Raw genomic sequence first — 21,713 nt, 5'->3', positions numbered from 1 at the left:
ACTCAGTACCCTATCTTTGTGTCTGTGCACCAGCCACCTCACTGTTTATTTCAAGGAGCTGATTGTGTCCTTAACAGGCCCACAGAGACTTGGCATGAGATGGAGTGGAGGGAGAGGTGCAGAAAGCAGGACCCACCCACCCTTCCTTCCTTGCACGGGTGTTTATCGAGCACCTGCTATATAACATATGCTCTCTTAAGTGCTGAGAACAAAGCAGTGAACAAAGTAGACAAAAATCCTTGGTTGCATAGAGCTTACAGTCTAGTAGGGGAGACAAACAGTGAACGAGATAAAGAAGGAAAATACAGCAGATGTTTGGGGACAAAGACCAAGGGGAAAAAAATGAAGCAGGGAAAGGGGGTTTAAGGCCTTACTGAGGATGTGGCCTTTGAGTAAAAACCTAAAAGAAGTGAGAGAGGGAACCATGTAGGTCTCTGGGGAAAGTATCCAGGAGAGAGAACAGCAGGTGCAAATGCCCTGGGGCAGGAACACTCCCGGTGTGTTTGGGAAACCTAGAGGGCGTCAGTGTGGCTGCAGCTAAGTGAACAAGGGGGAAGAATGAAGAAGATGAAGGAAGGGAGGCAATGGGAACAGGTCATTCAGGGCCTTGCTGGCTGCTGGGAGGACTTGACTTCTCTCGAGTGAAATGGGAGCCATGGGAAGCCTATGCATGTGTTCATGTGCATTAAGTCATAATTTTCTTTTCTGCTTGTTTGTCTTATTCCAACATTGCCCTTGTTTCATCAAGATTTTGGGTTTCTTATCGGCCCCCTTGCCTGAGTGGTGGCAGAAGACCAATACTGCTGAATTCTCCTGGTGTCAGAATATGGAGAAAGCTTGGGGGAGAAAGAAGAGCCCCCACTTTTGGGGGGAACGACTCAAAGCCACAATTACCTGGGCTCCTCCTGCCCCTGAAATAGATCTAAGGCAGCACTTGCCCGACATCAGGGTGCACACGTAGCTCTCGAAGCTCTTGCTAAAATGCCCCTTCTGACTCAGCAGGTCGGCTTGGGGTCTGAGACCCTGCATTTGAATGGGCGTTGCAGATGCTGCTGGTCCTTGGACCATGCACTGAGTAGCAAGGGTCCGAAGTCATTGTTGCAGGTTCCCTGTGGGGGCATGTCTGTGGACGTTGGCAGGGTCTGCGGGTGCATGGAGGGAGAGGGGCATGACATTTGATAGCCAGTGCGGCCCTGTCTGACAAGAACTAAGAAACAGAAATAAGGGAGGAAGGCTTGTTTCGTTGCTGGGGTGCTGACTAAGGCTTCATCACTGCACCCAGGGAGCTCTGGATCTGAAATCTAGGCAACACTGGGCACTTGAAACCCTGATAATGCAGCCCATGAAAGTGCTGCCTGCTGCCGGCCTTCTGAGACGCTTCCTGGAACCTCAGCTCAAATGAGATGCAAAGGAAGTCACATCCCAGCTGTTGGGGGACAGGAGGACAGGGGGTCAGAGGAGTGAGATGGCAGCTTCATGCAGAAGCGAGCAGGCAGGAAGGGAGAGCAAAATCATCAGATTCAAATCATGGCTTCAGAATCCTCGGCGAAGTGAGGCCAGGGAAGGGCTTGGCGTTGCTTCTCTGTGTACAAATATTGTCTCTTATTTTCTGAGCTGCAGGGTGAGGCAGAATGGAGTATTTGCGCAACAGAGCCCAGCTTTGTTCTCTGTGCTCCTAATGACTGTCAGCTCGGAGGCAGGAAGCCAATCAGAAATGATCGTCGGCAGGGCTGGCTTTTGTTGGCTCCCCAAATTGCCCTGAGTCTTAGATTTGCTTTTCAGAGTGTGCATGGAGCACAACTCAGCTGCTTTCAGCTGGAGGCAAAGGCTGGAGCTGGTGACAAAGAAGGCCTGGCTTTCTTGGCTTATGTAGACTTTCCCAGATTTTCTGTTTCAGACTCTTGTTTTCCCACCTGGAAAGTGGGTATATGCTCCAACTCCTCCTCCAGCCTGTAAGATCCCTTGGTTTTGTGGAGCTTCCAAAATGCCAAACCTAACCCTAGGATCAAAGAGGAGACTGAAGCCAATTAAATTTACAAGGGAGAAAGCTGGGAGGAGGGCAGTAGTTTAACATGGCCAAGTTCACCACGACACTGTTTGATCCTTCTGCACAACAGTAGATTTCAGTGTTCCCAGGGGACACTTGGCAATGTCTGGAGATCACTTTTGGTTGCTGGAAGTTTTGGTTGTCTTAATTGGAGAGGAGGGGGTGCTACTGGCATCCAGTGGGTGGAGCCCAGAGGTGCTGCTCAGCATCCCGCAGTGCACAGGATGTCCCCACCACAGAGAGTGATCTGGCCTCAGATGTCAGTAGTGCTGAGGTTGGGAAACCCTGCTACAGAGGAAGCATTACCCTATGGCTTTCTTCCTCTAGCATCCATTTCTCCACCCCTAAACCTCCTCAGAGGTTGCCAGCTCCATTTATTGAGGCTGTTGGACCAGGAGTGCTTCTGGGGGTCTGGCAGGGGGACAGGGGACATTCTTATTCACCAATTGACTAGTGGATCAGGCCCTAATATGAACTGAGCAGGACAGACCCTCCCCAAGTGCAGACCTTCAGTGGGATGCTCTGGTGGCCTTGCCAACCCAGAGGGGAGTTCCCAGGATGCAGGGAGGAGTTTGTGGCTGGACGGAGACGGAATGCTGCATCTGGAAGCAGCCGTATGGACTGCTCTTTCCCTCCCTCAGATCTTGAAAGGTTAGCTTCTCAGAGGCGTGCCCTAGCCACCATATTATTTTTTTATTGAGATGAAATTCACATAACAATATTAGCCATTTTAAAGTGACTAATTCAGTGGTATTTAGTTCATCCACAATGTTGTGCAGCTATCACCTCTATCTAGTTATAAAACATTAAGCAGTCACTCCTTAATTCCCCCTTCTCTAGCCCCTGGCAACCACCAGTCTGCTTTTTGTCTCTATGGATTTGCCTGTCATATGAATGGAATTCATGTAAGTTGTGGTCTTTTGTGTCTGGCGTCTTTCACCCAGCATGTTTATGAGGTTCACTCACATTGTAGAGTGTATTAGTACTTAATTTTTTTATGGTGGAATAATATTGCTTTTTATGGATATGCCACATTTTAACAATTCATTTCTTGATGGATATTTGGGCTGTTTCTCCTATTTGGCGATTGTGACTAGTGCTGCTATGAACATGCACATTCAACTATTTGTTTGAATATGTTTCCTATTTCTTTTGTTCATATATCTAGGAGTGGAATTGCTGGGTCATGCAGTAATTCTATAACTAACTTTTTCAGGGACCACCAAACCATTTTCCACAGAGGCCACACCATTATACATCCCCACCAGCAACGCACAATGGTTCCAAGTTCTCTCATCCTTGTCAACACTTACTGTTTTCTGTTTTTTAATTCTAGCCATCCTAGTGGGTATGAAGTGACATCTCATTGTGGTTTTCGTTGGCTAATGACATTAAGCATCTTATTCATGTGCTTGTTGGCTATTTGAATATCTTCTTTGGAGAAATGCCTATTCAAGCCCTTTGCCCATTTTAAAAAAATTGGTTGGTTGTCTTTTTGTTGTGGAGTTGCAAGTGTTCTTTATATATTCTGGACCCTTATCAGACATATGATTTGCAAATATTTTCTCCCATTCTGTTGGTTGTCTTTTCACTTTCTTGATAATGCCCTTTGATGCACAAAAGTTACATTTTGACCAAGTCCAATTAATCAATTTTTTTTCCTTTTGTTGCTCATGCTTTTGGTGTCAGATCTGACCACCATATTTTAGATTGCAACCCCCACCTTCTTTACTGTTTTTTTTCTCCACAGCAATCACCATCTTCTAACATACTGTGTAATGTAGTCATCTCACTTAACTCACTTCTCCTCCCCGGGCAGAGGTTTTTGTCTGTTTCATTCTCAGCTGTGTCCCCAGGGCCCAGAATAGGGCCTGGCACACAGTAAGTGCTGAATTCATATTTGTCCAGTGAATGTTGGAGGTGAAATAGAGGAAGAATATCCACATTTTCATTAAAAACTCATCAGCTGGGTTTTTAGGGCAGTGAAATTACTCCGTATAAGACTATAATGGTGGATACATGTCACTACATGAGGTCTGACAATTAAGTTTGCGAACTTGTTGCAACAATGTTGCTAAGCTTTTTTGATATTAGAGGGAGTATTCATTATGAATTTGTTCCAGCTGAACAAACAGTGAGCCAAGTTTACTATTTGGAAGTGCTGAAAAGGCTGCCTGAAAAAGTTAGACACCCTCAACTTTTCACCAACAATTCATGGCTCTTGCATCACGACAATGCACCAACTCACACGGCACTGTCTGTGAGGGAGTTTTTAGCCCATAAACAAATAATTGTATTTGAACACCCTCCCTACTCACCTGATCTGGCCCCCAATGACTTCTTTCTTTACCCAAAGATAAAGGAAATATGGAAAGGAAGACATTTTGATGACATTCAGGACATCAAGGGTAATACGATGACAGCTCTGATGGCCATTCCAGAAAAAGGGTTCCAAAATTGCTTTGAAGGGTGGACTAGGTACTGGTGTCGGTGCATAGCTTCCCAAGGGGGATAATTCAAAGGTGACCATAGTGATATTCAGCAATGAGGTATGTAGCACTTTTTCTAGGATGAATTCGTGAACTTAATTATCCAGCCTTCGTACATTTGTGCAAACCCATGGACTGCACAACAAACACCAAGAGTGAACCCTTACTTAAACTATGGACTTTGAGTTATGGTGTGTCAATGTCTGATCATCGATTACAAACACACCACTCCGGCAGAGAGGGCTGTTGATAGTGGAAGAGACTGTGCACATGTGGGGCAGGGAGCATGTGGGAAATCTTCTGCTCAATTTTGCTATGAACCTAAACAAGCTGGAAAGATTTTCCTTAATTCTGCAGTACTCCCTTTGAATATATGATTTTAGCCACCATCATAGCAAACTGCATTGTCCTCGCCCTGGAGCAACACCTACCTGACGATGACAAGACCCCCATGTCTGAACGACTGGTGAGTGATGTCTCTTTAAGGGGTTTCTCTTTCGCTTTAGTGGCAAACTGATGTGGCAGAGAGCAGAGGGGGCTCTCCGTCTTAGAGCCAAGAGCTGGATTGTGGGCCCCCTGCCCAGGAAGCCTAAGTTTCATGAACACAAATAATCGGGGAGAGAGATGCCCTCATTGTCCATCCCCCCCTGTTACTCCCCGCACCCCGACCCACAAGACCTGGTGTCAACTGGGGAGAGGGGATGAGAGTGGTCACATTGTCCATGAAAATACCACATTTAAACCAAAATTCTTGTGAAATATTTGGACCATACACCAAAATGCGGAGAACAGTACAATGAATCCCCCATAAATCCATCATCCAGATTCAAGAATTGTCAAGATTTTGCCTCATTCATATTTTCTGTCCTTTTTTATTTCCTAGGTTTGTCTTTCTTGGCCAAAGTATTTTAAGGCAAATCCCCGACAACATGACATTTCATGCCCGTGGACCTAAGTTTGCATTGCTAAAAATATGGGCGTTTGCTTACATCACCACAGTGACACGTTCACGCCTAACAATTAACAATGGTCCCATGGGATCATCTAAGACAGTAACCACAGTCAGTAACCACACTTCCATGATTGTCTCAGAAGTGGCATTTTTCAGTGGTTTGTTTGAACCAAGATCCAAACATAGTCTAGATTTTGTGTTGTTTAAGACTTCTAATCTAGGGCAGTATATAGTCTCTCCTACCATTGACTTACCGCAGCAGCCAGCCCAGCTGCCCTAAGGAGTGTCCCACATTCTGATTTTTGTCGGTGGCTTGCTTATGATGTCATTTAGCTAGTTTCTCCATCCCTGTGTCTCCTATACATGGATGTCAGCTCTGGAGGACATTTGAAGTCCTCGTTGAAAGTTGCTCATTTAGTGAAACTCTGAAGACCTGAAAACTAGTTTTAAGACCCTCTGAATCCTCCCAGTTATCTCTCAGCTCACTGGGTCCCCTCCTGGCATTCTGACAGTGCAATGGAGTAGACTTGTGTCCTTTCTTTTTTAGAACCAGTTGTAATAGCTCCAAGGTAGAGGGGGGGGGGGTATAAGAATCCACTCGTTCCTAATCCACGCACTATTGATGGTCTCAAGACTTTTAGTGATGCATTATAATATAGTTATGCATTGTAGTGTATGTTCTAAAAAATAGAACAGCCTAGCAAAACTATGATTTCAAGACTTTTTGTTTTGTTTTTGCTTGAGATGAAGCTAAGTGAAAAGGGTCGATTGAAAGATTAGTAAGCAAATAGTAGTACCATGGCAAGCTATCATGATATATATTTTTTTTAAAAATGAAGGCAGAATGCAAATGATTGAAGCTTGAGAAATGTTGTCATAACAGCTAGGAAAACGTCCGGGTAGGGGCTCTGACAGAGCGGAACTTATAGCTTAATTTCAAATACTGTAGACGATCACCTGAAATCCAGAGCTGGCAGGAGGTCCAGCGAGAGGCTGGGGCAGCGGCACTGACAATTTGCCAGCCAGTGCAGAAATATTATTGCAATATTTTAGCAACCTGAACATCTGTGCTGGTGCATACCAGCTGAGAACCATCACGAGTGTCAGATTTGGGGGAGAGGTCATTGCATAGGATCTGACCTCAAAGGCCTTGAGTGATGTCTGTGACAAGTAAACAGGCTAAACCAGTGCTTCCTGGTAAAATTTTCTGCAGTTATGGAAATGTTCTCCATCTGCGCTGTCCAATGTTGAAGCCCCCTGGAAAGGTGGCTAGTGTGACTGCGGAGCTGAGTCTTTCACTTTATTTCATTCAAACTCATTTAAATTTAAACAGCCACATGTGACCAGCGGCTGCTGTATATGGCACAGTTCCAAATAATCCTACTTGGCCAAATAGTATGTGAAGTTGGCCAAAAGGGAAGAAGGAGGGTGAGGGTGTCTTCTCCATGTTTCTGTTTCTCTTGCAAAAGCCTTCCGTTAAGAGAACTTCAGGAAAGATTCAGTGGGAGGCAGTGATTGCTGGAAGGTCAGGAGAGGCGAGGGGAGGTGGGCACAGATCTTCAGGCGGGCCGGTCCCCTGATCATGCCAAAGACCCTGACCTTACCCTCTCTCCCTTCTAGGATGACACAGAACCGTACTTCATTGGAATTTTTTGTTTCGAGGCTGGCATCAAAATCATCGCCCTTGGGTTTGCCTTCCACAAAGGCTCTTACTTGAGGAATGGTTGGAACGTGATGGACTTCGTGGTGGTGCTAACAGGGTAAGTGGACTGTGCTGTGTCTCCTAGAACTATCTTGAATTACGAGGACTTGGAAACGTAACAATTGGTGTGGTTCTGGCTGGGCTTGGGAAGGCCAAGCTCCCATGTTCTCTGCCTCCTTCCACCCCACCTCCAAATCTCAGCTGCGTATTACAGCAAATGCTTTCTGTTACAATTAGAATAATAGCTTATTAGAGTTGACTGCTTCCAAAGTGCTTTATGTGCATCCTCTCATTTAATCCTCACAACAACCCAATGAATTTGGAAATATTAATATTCCCATGTGACCACTGAGGAATCGGAAGCATAGAGAGGAATTTGCCTGAGATCAACCAGCTAGTAAGCGATGGAGCTGGGATTTGAAACTAAGATTATGTGATTCCAGAAGTCAAGTTTTTAGCTATTGTGTATGCATGGCTTTTTTACTTTGCTTGGGGACATCTTGGCCTTATTTTAAGTTGGTGTTTGTTGAGGACTTCTGGGCACAAGGGAATGTGGTACGACTGTGGAGAAAGTCAGTCTAGATAAGGTACAGTCACTGCCTCGAGTATTCAAATCTGTATACAATGAACCATAGTTGAAAGGTGGATGTGTATACACTTTCCATCAACCCTGTATAAGGTAACACTAGCTGCTATAACAAAATATCCAAAGCTAGTTAACAACTTAAACACAACAGAAGTATATTTGTCACTCACTGAAAGTCCAAAACAGCTGTTCCTCCTTGGTGGGCTTCTCTCCTCCGATGATTGAGGGGCCCAGCCCTTGCTACATTGTGGTTCCTCATTATCCAACCACAGCTTCCAGGAACTCTGTGCTTGTCTGTATCAAACCATGGAAAAGAAGCAAGCATGGAAGGTGATACTTAAGAGGTTGTTTGAGCCTGGCTGGAACCTGGCATGTATTCCAGTCACATGCCCACACATCACTGCAAGGGAAGCTGGGAAATGTGAGACTGTGCATAGAAGGAAAGGGAAATGGATTTGGTGAATGGCCAGCCAATCTCTGTCACAGACTCCAAAACTCTTTATCAGATCCCAGTATAGACATTACCATTTCGTGTTGATGTCTGCCTCCTTTGCCCACCCACTCCTCTCCTGTGAGCTAAGCCTGGCTCTTCTCTTCCAAGACCCCCTTTGTGGGGAGCCTTCCTCATAGTTCTCCTCTATGGGGTCACGGTCCTCTATGGGTTCAGAGCACTAGGCTCTGCTGGTGCTCCAGGTCCTGTCTCTCTTGGCAGATGTCATGGGTTTTACCACCCTTACTGTGTTGGCTAGGCTCTCACAGTTCAGATATTGAGCACATAGGTTGTTCAGAGCAATGATGGTTCTCACAGGAGGAGCTGTGTTGTATGGGGCTGTTTCAGGAGAGGCAGTCAGATGGGAGAGGCCTGTTGTGAGGGCTCTGGGCTAGCTCTAACAGGCTTGGGTGTTGCCTGAAGGACCTCTATCGCTGTGCCCACAGTCCTCTGGCTTGCAACCTTGGCAGGTTCCAGAGACATAATCATTGTGTTGAGCACTTTTCTCTTAGCTTGCTAGGAAACTCGTCTGTGAAATAGCCCAGTGGCTGACTTTGTTGTTGTTGTTAAAAATGCATAATAAAACAAAAACCAGACATTCAAAAAGAAGCAGAAGATAATATAACAAATACCTGTGTATGCAAATATCCATTCAATGAATATTTAGTGTGCACCTTCTATGCACCAGGCATTGGGATACAACAGTGAAGAGAACAGACAAAAGTCTCTCCTCTTGTGGAACTGATATTCTAGTGGTGAAGAAAGAGATGAAAGCTACAGAAAAATAACAAATCAGGGAAGGGGTGGGAGCCAGTTCTCATTGGGAAGATGATATTTGAATGAAAACCTGAAGGCGGTAAGGAGAGCTGAAGGAGGAGAGTACCAGGCAGAGGGAACAGCAAGTGCAAAGGCCCTGAGGCTGCACTGTGTTTGATGAACAGTGGAGGCCAGGGTGGCTGGAGCAGAGTGAGGGAGAGAGAGAGGAATTGAGAGCAGGGAAGTAATGGAATAACCTGCCATCAAAATGAACCTTTCTAACACAGTGAAAGTCCCTGTGTTCCCTGTTCTGGCCCCATTCCTTTCTCTTTCCCATCCAGAAGCACTTTCCTGAGTTTTGTTTATAATTTCCATTTATGTATTTATACTTTTATTATATAGATATATATACATATATATAAACACATGGTATTGTTTTGCACACTTTAAGTTTTTCTATAAATGTTTTCTTCTACAACCTGCCTTTTGCACTCAACATGAGATTAATCCGATTGACAAGACCAGGTCTCATTCACCCATTTTCACTGTTGCATAGTATTCTGCGGTGTGAATATTCATTCTACCAGGTATTTATCCATTGGGGTTGTTTCCAGCTTTGGACTATTTTGAACCAAACTGTCCCCCTATTCTTGCGAGTGGATTTCTCTAGGGCATATCCCCAGGAGTGGAATTGCTGAGTCGTGTACCATATACATCCTCAGTTTCACTAGATATTGCCAAATTGCTCTGCAAAGTGGTTGTGCCAATTTATGCTCCCTGGGGGCTAGCTTTTGCCGGCAGGGGCTGGCTTGACCTTGCTGGTAGGAAGGAGCCCTAAAAAACTATGGTTTTTTTATAACATGGTTCTTGAAACACCTAGGCAAGCTCATATACTGTAGAATAGTAAGTCTGTTGTAAGCATACTGTTGATCAGTAAACGATCGGTACATTGAAAGGTGGCCATTTGATGGGCCACTTTGCCACTTGGATATTTGTACCTGCTTCTTAATTACAACAAAGTGGTCTTTTTTCTAGTTTTCTGACATCTGATGGGACTGTAGAGGAGAAATTCTTCATCTGGGGCAGCTAGATCCTAAGGATGGAAGCCCGTAGTTGTATCTGTGAATCCTCTCAAATTGCATACAAAAACTGTGTGTGTGTGTGTGTGTGTGTGTGTGTTTGTGTGTGTGTGTGTGGTCTGTAGTTTTCATTAGATTCTCGGGGTCCTGGTTCTAAAACAACAAGGAGTCACTATTGTTGGTTTCTATTCCTTTCTTATTCCCTTCTCCTTTCCTTCTTTCTTTTTCCTGCATTCTTTCCCCTTGCTTTTCTTGCTCTTATTTCTCCAGTAATCAACCGTCCTTCCTTATTGTCTGGTGGTTCTGTCGCCTTCAAAATCAGGCACACAGCTCAAGTTTCATTACTTCAAATTCGAAGGGGCTGTTTAGTCTCCTGTTGGATTATAAGCTAGAAACAGGGAGAAGAGACTGAAAGCTCTGCAAACCTAGCCTCTGCTCAATATCAATGATGCAGAAATGCAGTAAACTCCTAATTTCATGTTCTAGCGGGGAGGGGACCCGAGTGTATTAATTTGACATTGAGACAAAGATGACTTTAATGAGCACTTTCTAATTAACTCATTGTCTTCTCGCATTCCTAAGCAAAACACAGCACTAAAATGCCATTTATTTTTCATGGATTACCAAGGTTTTGCCTCCTTCTTGTATGAAGTTTGGCAGAAAAGATCTTAGCCATGGATTTTTTGTTGATTCTTTATAGCTCAAGGCCTCAGAGAAATTCTAACTTTGTAATTTTATCAAACACTTTAAAGTGTACTTCCATTGTATTTGAAGGACTGATCATCAAACTGAAAATGTGGAAGAGAAAGATTTCAGAAGCTTGGCTATATTTCTGAGATAACAGAGCTTTTACTGCTCAAATATATATAAACACCTAAGAGGTCAAATAATACAATTGTGCAAGTTAAGAAAAGAGACTGTGAACCTGGCCGGGGTAGGAATGAAGAGAATTGTTTTTGTATTCACAGGCTTAGCACCATACCTGCTCAGGAAAATAAATGGTTGCTAAGCTGGAAATGGTAAAACTTTTGATAATCAGAGTGTTCTGGGAAATTCACCAAGCTGTTTAAGGAATTGGGTACTATTGCATTGATAGAGATAGTGAAACATTTCAGGAGTCTGACAGATATCCTGAATCAGCTAAGGCCGGGGATGGATGGGCCCTGGGTCCTTGCCAACTCTGACATTTTGCAACTCTAAAAACAAAGGTTCCTTTTGGGAAAAGTCCTATGAACTGCCCCAGGCTTTGGGCAGTTTTGTTGCGGATCAGAAGCAAGGAAAAGACCCAAGTATTCGGGGACCAGCAGGGAAGGACACTGACTTTGGTTTCATAGCATCGTTGAATTTTAGGGCTCAATGAATTCTGGCAGGTCCAACTCCTTTATTTCACTCACACAGGAGTTAAAACACAGAGAAGCTAAGTAATTTGCCCAAAGTCACACTCAGATGTGGCAAATTAGGAATTCTCCAAAATCAGAAAGTATATTTATGTCAAAGACCTAGAACCCCAGTTTTAGGGGGGCAGCAGGAGTGGCATAGATGATGAATGCCACCCCTGGTGTTATGCCATCAGATCTTGTCTTCTCTTCCTTCCTCCTGTCCCCCGTGTACTCAGCCCATGGCCCCTTTCCAGAGAAATAGGAAGGGAGCCTCCGAGAATAATCCCAGTACCCTCTTTTTTCTTATGTAGTTAAGCTGAGGTCCACAGAAGTCCAAATGACTTGACCAGAGTCACACACCTCTCAGGCTCTCTTCCCATTTTGATTAATTAATCAAACACATGTGGTTGCTCCTCAGCTTCCTTCACCTGCCATGGAGCTATTCTGAGTTGCCTGCAAATACAAACAGCATTCTAAACCTAACAACAAAACACAACCAGTGTTCTCACTCACAAGACCAACCAACAGCTCCTATAAGTACTAGCTGCATGTCGTTTTAATGTCTCTCTGCATTAATTTTCCCCCCAGCGAATCCGTCACCCTTGATACCAAAAGGATTCCCTACTGTGGCACAAATGCTTTTTATCGTTCACAGAGTTTTGTCGTTGAGCGAGCATACATCTTTTTATTGTTCAGAGCATTTGGTTGTCAGGATATTTGCTGAACCGTGTTCCATCATGAACCGCCTCACTTCCCAGCAGCAGGAGCTAGTTTCTCCATCTTGTAACAACAGTGACAGTGATGACAATGTTGGCTGCTGCCATGCTTGTTCTCATCCTTTATTGAGCACTTACTATCTGCCAGCACTATATTAACAATTTTGTGCACATTATCAGTTTCACAAGCCTTTTTTTAGAGAGGAATCTGAGGCTCAGAGGTCAAACTACTTGCATGGTGCCCCACAGCTAGTAAAGGGTGGATCAGGACCTCAGCTGCCTTACTAGGACGCTTCCCTAAAACGAGGGTAACCCTGAGTTAAGTTCAGAAAAAGAGCTGTATTCAACCCAGTACCGTTTTGAACATAATGCCTGTTATTAATACCAGTGGCAACATTGTCAAACTGGGACTTACAAGGCTACCATACATGTGTACGAGGTCAGACAATTAAGTTTGCGAACTTATCCTAGAAAAAGGGCTACATAACTCTTTGCTGAATATCACTACAGTCACCTTCGAAGTTCTCCCCTTGGGAAGCTATGCACTGACACCAACGCCTAGTCCACCTTTCAAAGCAGTTTTGGAACTCTTTTTCTGGAATGGCCATCAGAGCTGTCATCGTATTACCCTTGATGTCCTGAATGTCATAAAAATGTCTTCCTTTCCATATTTCCTTTATCTTCAGGTAAAGAAAGAAGTCATTGGGGGCCAGATCATGTGAGTAGGGAGGGTGTTCCAATACAGTTATTTGTTTACTGGCTAAAAACTCCCTCACAGACAGTGCCATGTGAGGTGGTTGCATCGTTGTCATGCAAGAGCCATGAATTGTTGGTGAAAAGTTCTGGTCATCTAACTTTTTCAGGCAGCCTTTTCAGCACTTCCAAATAGTAAACTTGGCTAATTGTTTGTCCAGTCGGTATAAATTCATAATGAATAATCCCTCTGATATAAAAAAAAAGCTCAGCAACATTGTTGCAACAAGTTCACAAACTTAATTGTCAGACCTTGTATATGTTCAGCTAATATTAATTCTGGGTTAAGTACTATTTTAATCCCCATTTTACAGATGAAGAAAGTAAGGCTCAAAAGTGGTTAAATAACTTGCTCAAGGTCACCACCTCACACATAGTGGGTTCAGAACTCAGGCAGATCTAGATCCAGAATTCATTTTCTTGAGTCGTACACTATTTCCCTAAAGTCAAGTTTTTCAGGGAAGTCAGGGGGATCCTTCCATTTCTTCCCCATTTTGGGTTCCATTGTGGCAGAAGAAAATGGGTTAAAGAGATTTCCAGAAATGGGAGATTGACAGAGCCCAATGGTTAAGACCTGGACTTTAGAGTCAGAGGGGTCTCTGCCAGTGATGGACTTGAGAACATGAGTTAATCTCTCTGAACCTTGTTTTTCTCACCTGGAAAAAAGGAATAATGACAGTGTCTACCTGCTCAGGCTGTGGTAGGGATTAGAGAAAGCAATATAGATGGCAGATACTGTAAACTGAGCCCCTGAACCTTTCTTAGTGCTTCATAAATGGGAGTTGGTGAACTGAAGAAAAAATTAAAACAAATTTGGTGGGGTGTGAGGTTGATGCTGCAAATCCCCACTTGATATTCATCCAGCCCACCTCTGAGTTACCTGCCGTGTGGTGGGCAGTTTCCATGCAAGCTAACCTCTTTCCATCTCCAACACTCTCATCTTTGTGCATCGCTGTTGGAGGGCGTTCTCCAGCATGGCAGGAGCTTGTTCAGACCACATGACAGATGCCTAACACCCCCAGGAGCAGCCCTTAACCAGTGAGCAAAGGAGTGAGTGTATAAATGCCTTGGCTTCCCCATTGCTCAGTAGAAAACTCAGAAGTGTGTTCTCCAGTTTCTCAAAGGGTTCTCTGCAGGATTGAATCCCAGTTGCTCACAATGAAACCCATTCATTTATGAACGCTTTACCAACTTGTAGTTCATCCCTTGTAATTCCATGGATCACCTCCCCAAAATTCTTGTCTTGCATCTGCTCTCAGAGTCTCCCAAACCAAACGCAGGGGTCAATATTCAATCCTTCTGGGTTAGAAATTTCAGCACCCTGGACAGCATTCAGCACACTTGATTGTACAAAGGCATCCTCCTTTCTCCCTCCGCCCTGACTGAGATGAGGAGGGACAGTGCTGGGGCCAGATGGCCAGGTGACATTTTTTTCTGTACTGAGATTCTTGGCCATTTTCCCTGTGTGGCTGGAGAAGACCTTGCCATCCATCTCTCCACAGGTTTAGGGGCTGATTGAGGTCTTGTCCTCTTGAATTGCTATAACAAACTCCAGCCTGCCTCTAGAGAGGCATCTGGCCACTGCCTCTACAGTTTGCAGGGCTAATGACTCCTCTCTTTTTGCCAGCGCAGGGAGGCGGCTGCCTGGCGGGCAGAGGAAATCTCAGTAGAACGGGAGGCAAGTGGGTGCCTGGGGCCAAGGCAGAGGCTGCCAAGCAAGAAACACTGTGCTTTGCTTTGTGTAAGGAGGAGCTACAGGACTTGGGGATGTTGTGTGTGGCAGAGCTCTCCAGGGAGGACCTGGGCCTGACCCAGAGACCAAAGGCCCTTACTTTCAGTGGGGCTGTGTAGTAGAGTGCTGAAGCTGAGACTGGGGGTGGGGTTGTCCTAGGACAATGAAAGCTCTTCTTTTCTTGACTTCCCAGCCTATAACAAGCCCTTTGGTGACCTCATCCAATCTCAAAGGTTTAAATTCCTTCTATGCTGACATCTCCAGCCTGGAGCTCTCTCAAAGTCTCCACTGAAGGAAGAATTCACAGGCATATCACGTTCAAGATGTCCAAAACTAAACTCCTGAGAATCTTCCTAATAGTTCCTCTTCCTGTCTTCCTGTATCATGGAATGGCAGCTTCATCCTTCCAGGGGCTCTGGCCAAAAATCTTGACACCTCCTCCCTCTCACACACACACCATGGCCAATCCTTCTGCAAATTCTATAGGTTCTTTCTTGAACATACATACAGGATCTCACCATGTCTCCCATCGTCACTGCCACCACTGCAAGAAGCTGAACCATCATAATCTCTTAGCTGGGTTGTTCAAGCAGCCTCCTCTTGGGTCTCTCTGTTTCTGCCCCCTTCCCTCATAGCCTGTTATCAACACAAGCAACCAGAAGAGGATCCTTTTAACACATAAGTTAGATCAAATTACTTTTCTGCTTCCAGCACCCTGTTGGTTCCCATCTCACTCCGTGCAGAAGCCAAAGTCCTCACTGTGGCCCATGAGGACCTGCACGAGCTGCCTCCATCTCTTTCCACCTCATTACCCCCTACCCTCATCCTTGCTCATTCTGCTCCAGCTGCACTGGGTTTCTCACTACACCTTGAACACTTCAGGCAAGTTTCCACCTCAGGGCCTTTGCACTTGCTGTTCCCTCTCTCTGGTATGCTCTTCTCCCAAAAATTGCTCAATCCATTCCCTCATCTTCAAGACTTTACTCCAGTGTTCCCTGGTCCCTTATCTACAATTTCAACACTTTCCTAACACTTCCTGTTCTCTTTCTTCTATTTAGATTTTTTTCCATGCACTTACCACACTTTCTGACAAACTAGATATTTTACTTATTTTTTGGCCTGTCTCTTCCACTAAGTCAGCTCCACGAGGGCAGGGATTTGGTCTCTTCTGCTCATGGTTGTATTCTTCAGTGTTTAGAAGAGTGCCTGGCACACAACAGGTGCTCAATCAATGTTCTTGACATTTATATTGAGGACAGTTTTACTGTAAAATAAACTGCTTCTCGAGGCAGGGAAACCCCTGCCTGTGGGCCCATGCCTGTCAGCTGGTCTAGATGAGATGGTGCAGTTGAGAGTGTTGACTTAACTATTGCATATATTGTGGCTGGAGTATGCCCGCCCATGGCTGTGGTTCCACTGCAGGAGTTATGGTGTATCTTATGTGTTGTAGCTCTGAAAGGACTAAAACTTCTTTGGAGTCAGCTTTGTTAGCTGCTTGGTATTAATAAGGTGACATAACTATGTACAGGTTTGTGTAGAGGAGGAGCACCTGAGCAGGGGTGTGGAAGAGGGAGCATCTGCGCAGGGGTGTGTTCTCAGGTCTGCTGTGTATGGTTGTGCCGGTTGCACACTGAACCAGGCAGCTGGGGTATATTTTCTAAGTGTGTAATTCACCTATTTGTAAACCTCTTTTGGAGACATCATAGGCTAAAGAGTATCAAATACTTTACTCCCAAGAGTCCCTAAGAAGCTTTGATTTTAGGAGTTAAGGGTTTTTGTTTTGTTGGGGTGGGGAGAGTTGTATTTTTTTGTTTTCTGTTTTTTTGTTGGGGTGGGGAGAATTGTTTGTTTTTTGTTTTCTTTTTTTTTTTGTACTGAAGAGGCACAGGCCATGGGTTGTTTTGTTTTTACTGTTCACAGGCACATTTGAAGGCCACCCACAGAATTTCAGGACACAAAACTCTGGCATCAGAGACAGAGGCAGGAAGGAAATCTATGATTCTTAACTCCTGTTCTGGGCACTAGAATGTGGCTCGTTCTTTCTCTCGCTTCATGTTGGTATTCCAGGGATGTTAAGTAGAATAATGATACGATTGCGTGGACAGGAGGGATCAGACTGGGAGGTCTTTGTGAACTAGACCAAGGAGTGTAGACAGACAGGATGTTTCCAAAGCCGAAACTGTGAAGTGTGTGGCAGAATTGCACCCTGTGCAAATTTAACGTATGTAAAATCATTTATATGTAACTGGCACACATACAAAAAGAAAAAGGAAGAATATATAATTAAATTGTGAGGTCATCTCTACCTGCCATTCCATTTAGTGAGCTTTCTCCAAGGAACATGCGTGATACGCGTTCTTCGTAGAACCCAGTTCAATTAGGTCAGTCAGGAATGCTTTTCTCTGCAAGTAACAGAAGAGACACCTATAAGGGGCTTTAGCATTAAGTAGAGGTTTGTGTCTCCTGACTTAGAAATCCACAAGTCAGTGGACCAGGATTAGTTGAGTGACTCAGTGATGTCCTTCCATCTTCCACGCCACTTTCTTTAGGGTGTTGAATTTTTACTTCAAGCTTTGTCAACTTGAGGTTGCAGTATAGCTGCCACATTGCTTCCTCTCATAGCCACATCCAAAATCAGGAAAGTGATGGCGGGAAGAGACAACTTTCATTGGAGGCTTTTCTCTTTTTATCTAGACGGAAAAATCTTTCCCAGAATTTCCCCCTACCTCTTATTCCGCCTACATCTAGTCTTCAGGGAAGACTAGAAACATGAGTATCTGGCATTTTTGCCTTTTTCTGGGAGGCTGGCTCTGCCTGTAAGTAAGATGGGCGAGGGAAGTGGCTGTGGGGACAGTTAGCAGCATCTGTCACATGTGACACACTATTGTCAATCTTTTATATCACATACTACTGTACACATTAGACACGCTTATTGCTGTCCATGCTTAAACACACAAAACCATGTATACTGTACTTTGTGAATGATTTAAGGGCTTTTCAAGGGTATTTTTGAGTCCCTGCAATTTTTCCCTTGTGCACTAACTTCAAAACCAGAACTTAGGTTTCTCATGTAAGACACAACATTACTTTGGAGCTGTGGGTTCAAATCCTGACAATGCCATTTTGAAGATGTGTGGCTTTTAGGCAAATGGTTTAGTCTCCCTGGTTCTTATTTTACTCATCTGTTAAATGAGGCTCAATATTAATACTTACCTCATTGGGTTGAAGTGAAGAATTGATGGGATATCTCTTAGTAAGTACATAGCAGGGGCTCAATAAAATATAACCAAAAGGTGGAGGAAGAAGGGGAGGGGGGGGAGGGAAGAGGACTCCTGACTTGGGATGTTAATGGAAATAGGAAGGAAAAGATGATATAAGGGCTGTTTCACCAGGAAAAAGAACATTCCAGAAGCTTTGGGGCTTTGTGATCATGAAGAAAAGAGGGCGGTGCATAGGGACGTCGGGGATGCATGGAACCTTGGTGGCACAGGTCTGATTGAAAAGAAAAGAAAGCCGTCAGCCTGACCCTCCAATTTGGGAAGTTTGGCAAGGAAAGAAAAGAAGAAACATTTGGTAGTTTCTGCCATCTGTGCCACAGATATGACGGGTTCAGTGGTCCCATTTGGGGAATAGCTTGATTTCCTGGGTCTTTTTCCTCTCTTTTACAGAAATTTTTTTCAGAAGGGGGAGATGGTGAGCATGTTTAGAAACATATTATGTTTAGAAACAATGTATTATTATGTATCTCTTCATAAATAAAATTCTAGTTACAGCATACCAAAACATCTGGACAGATCTCTTGGAATGTGGCGGGTACGTTTGGGATAGTTTTACTTGGTAATATATAGGGTTGTTGGAAAAGTCCTGATGTATTTTTGCAACAGATGGCTCTAGTTCATTTTTGGAAGTACTAGAGTCATTCACATATATGTTATTGCTATGTCATTTGACAGCTGACAGTTCTAGCTTCATTCTAAAACAAAATTGAGCGATTTGGTTGAGTTTTGGAGATTTTACAACAAGTTGAAGATGGAAGACCAAACTGTGCATTTTTGCCATATTTTACTCTTTTACTTCCATAAAGGGAAGAACGCACATCAAGCTTGTGAAAAGTTGCATAAAGTTTACAATGACAATGCTCTACAAGAAGGTCAGTGCCAATGATGGTTCACGAAATTCTGTGCTGGTGATTTTGATCTCAACGATGCTCCTCGGTCAGGGAGGCCCACCGAGTTTGCTGACAACAAAATAAAGGCATTGATCGAGTCAAACCCACGTTACACGACATGAGAGATTGCAGAAACATTGAACATCCATCATTCAAGTGTTCATGACCACCTGAAGAAGCTGGGATACATAAGCAAGCTCGATATTTGGGTTCCTCATGAACTCAAAGAAGTTCATTTGATGGCGCGTATAAACATCTGCAATATGCTCATTAAACATGAGGAAAACGATCCTTTTTTGAAGCTACTGATAATTGGTGATGAGAAGTGGATTGTTTACAACAATGTGGTGCGCAGACGGTCTTGGTCCCGACATGATGATTCGCCTCAAACAACATCGAAAGCAGACATTTATCAGAGGAAGGTTATGCTCTCAGTGTGGTGGGATTTTAAAGGTGTGTTTTTCAAGCTCTTACCAAGGAACCAAACAATCAATTGAATGTGCTGTTGGCAATTGGACAGTTTGAATGAATCCATCATCCAGAACGTCTAGAGCTCGTTAATCATAAAGGAGTTGTGTTCCATCACAACAACGCGAGACCACACACAAGTTTGATCACCTGTCAAAAATTATTGGAGCTTGGATGGGATGTGTGGCCACACCCACCATACTCGCCTGACCTTGTGCCATTAGACTTCCACTTGTTTCGCTTTCTTCAAAACTCCTTGTGTGGTATAACGTTCAATTCATGAGGCTGTAAATCAGCACCTTGTTCAGTTTTTCGCTGATAAAGACAGGTCCTTCTATGAACGAGGAATTACGATGCTTACTGAAAGATGGCAAAACGTTATCGAACAAAACAGGCAATATATCATTGATTGATCTTTGTTCTTTATATAATAAATGACCTTTGAAAAACATAGAAAAAAATATGTCATGACTTTCCTGACAACCCTATACAAGAAATGCACTTGAGAAATTTTCTCTCTCTCACTTTCTCTCCCTTCCTTCTTCCCTCCCAATGAGGTACAACTTTAGGTGATCTCTTCTCAGGAGTGACATGTCTGATGTATTGTGGTCTCAGATGTGAAACTTAATATTAACAGATACTTGAGTAGAGCCTTCAAGTTGCAACATTAGTCTGCAACCCAGCTGCTGCTTGTGCGGGCCACCATAGATGAGAGGGCAGCCAGGAGAAACACTTGGAATTTAAGAGCATGGGTTTTGGAGTTTAAACAGACTCAAAACCCAGCTCTACCAGTTCCAAGCTGTGTGACCTTGGGCAAGCGACTGTACCTTCCTGAACCTTAGTTCCTCATTTGGAAACCAGGAGTAATAACACTCCCTCTCTTGTAGAGTTGTTTGAAAGGTTAATGAGTTAATGTCTGGCATGTGGTGGGTTAGGTTAATGGATGGTATTTACCAGTGCTTGGTCTGAAGAAAGAGGAGGGGATGTGGTGTTTCTTTGGGCCTCGGTTTCCTCATCTGTGAAATGGGAATACTAATTCTACCTGCTCAAAAGGTAGGCTTCAATGAGGTAATACCTGTAAAGCACTTAGAAACTGGCACAGAATTAGAGCTCAGTGATATTAGCTATTGTAAGACTAATAACTATAATTATAATGATGATAATAATTATTACTGCTTCTTCAGTCCCAGTTCCATAGACCAGTTAGTTAACTATAGAGAACATTTGCTCTTAGTTGGGGACCCAACATCCAGTATGGGGAGATTCCTGCCTTTGTGTATCATACTGCTGGATCACAGGACCCCAACTCACTCACAGGTTGAAAGTTGTGTGTGTGGGAGGGTGAGGAGGTCTTCCTCCCTCCACCCATAGGCAGTTAGGACGTGTGATTAAAACTCAACCAGTCACATGCATCCCCACCCAGAAATTTAAAAACAGAATAAGTGACTCAAAGATGAAGGGATGGTTCCAGATTCCTTTGTGGCACCCTGCTGCAGTGGGGACAGTCTGGCTGCAGTGGCCCTACCCATTTTCCAAGCCCCCTTCCTCTGAGCTTCCTAAAAATCTCCTTTGTGCCTAAAACAGCCCAGAATTCAAACTGACCCTGAGACAAAGATATGAGGGCCAATAGTTTGGAGATCCCAGAAAACATAGATTGGGGAATAGACGACTAAAATAGGGAAGGGAAGGCCGCCAGTAAAGGTTGCATTAGCAAATGACTTAGTGCTGTAGGCAACCAGCGCTTGCTTAATCTCTCTGGAGAACTTTGGGAGGCCCAGTAGAACACTTTGCCCCTCAGACTTTTCCCCCCTAAGGAGTGAGGGAGCTGGGACGGGGGATCCTTCTGGGGCTGAGCTCTCTGGCTCTCCCAGCTTGCCCTGCATTCAGGCTGAGCATGTTTCTGTGTCCAGCACATCATAGATGTTTGCAGCGATAAATGCGGGACATAGGCACAGCATGTACAGCTTCAGCCTTGCTGGCTACACTTACCTAAGTCTGCTATGAATTGTTGTTCAACTGCTAGGTTCCTGGTGAAGCATTTTGAAAATCAGTTCATCTCTAGGCATCAGCCATGAGAAGGAAATAAAGCTCACCCTGTTGTCCCCACATGGGAAGTGAGAACAGCTGCTCTGTAGGGACGGGATAAATGAGGAGCAGCTGAAAGCCAGACCCTGGACCTTTGGGGAGTTTGGGGTCTGTTGATATTCTGAAGACAAAGAACTCTCTCCTTCCTGGCCTGGTGGGTCATAGGATTTCTGTGCAGAGACCAGCAGAGGTCAGAGCAAATTAAAGGTGTGGAAATTTGAAACAGAAAAGCCAAACAGGATCCAGGTGAGTTTCAGGACCCAGGATCAGGGATGAGTTAGCAACAATTTGTATTGTCTGTGGCTGGCAAC

General features: G+C 44.2%; 1 protein-coding gene across 14 annotated transcripts in view; it reads left to right on the top strand.

Moving 5' to 3' along the window:
• The window catches only part of CACNA1A (calcium voltage-gated channel subunit alpha1 A), a 293,690-nt gene that overhangs the window by 112,564 nt on the left and 159,413 nt on the right, over window positions 1-21,713 (top strand). For all 14 annotated transcript variants that reach the window (XM_019664149.1, XM_019664142.1, XM_019664141.1 and 11 more), the window contains 2 exons: window positions 4,897-5,002; window positions 7,109-7,248. In XM_019664149.1, the coding sequence (XP_019519694.1) occupies window positions 4,897-5,002; window positions 7,109-7,248 (246 nt within the window). The remainder of the gene's footprint in view (window positions 1-4,896; window positions 5,003-7,108; window positions 7,249-21,713) is intronic.

This window comes from Hipposideros armiger, unplaced genomic scaffold, assembly GCF_001890085.2.
Source record: "Hipposideros armiger isolate ML-2016 unplaced genomic scaffold, ASM189008v1 scaffold_417, whole genome shotgun sequence".
NCBI classification, from domain to species: domain Eukaryota; kingdom Metazoa; phylum Chordata; class Mammalia; order Chiroptera; family Hipposideridae; genus Hipposideros; species Hipposideros armiger.
This window is presented reverse-complemented; position numbering and strand designations above follow the sequence as displayed.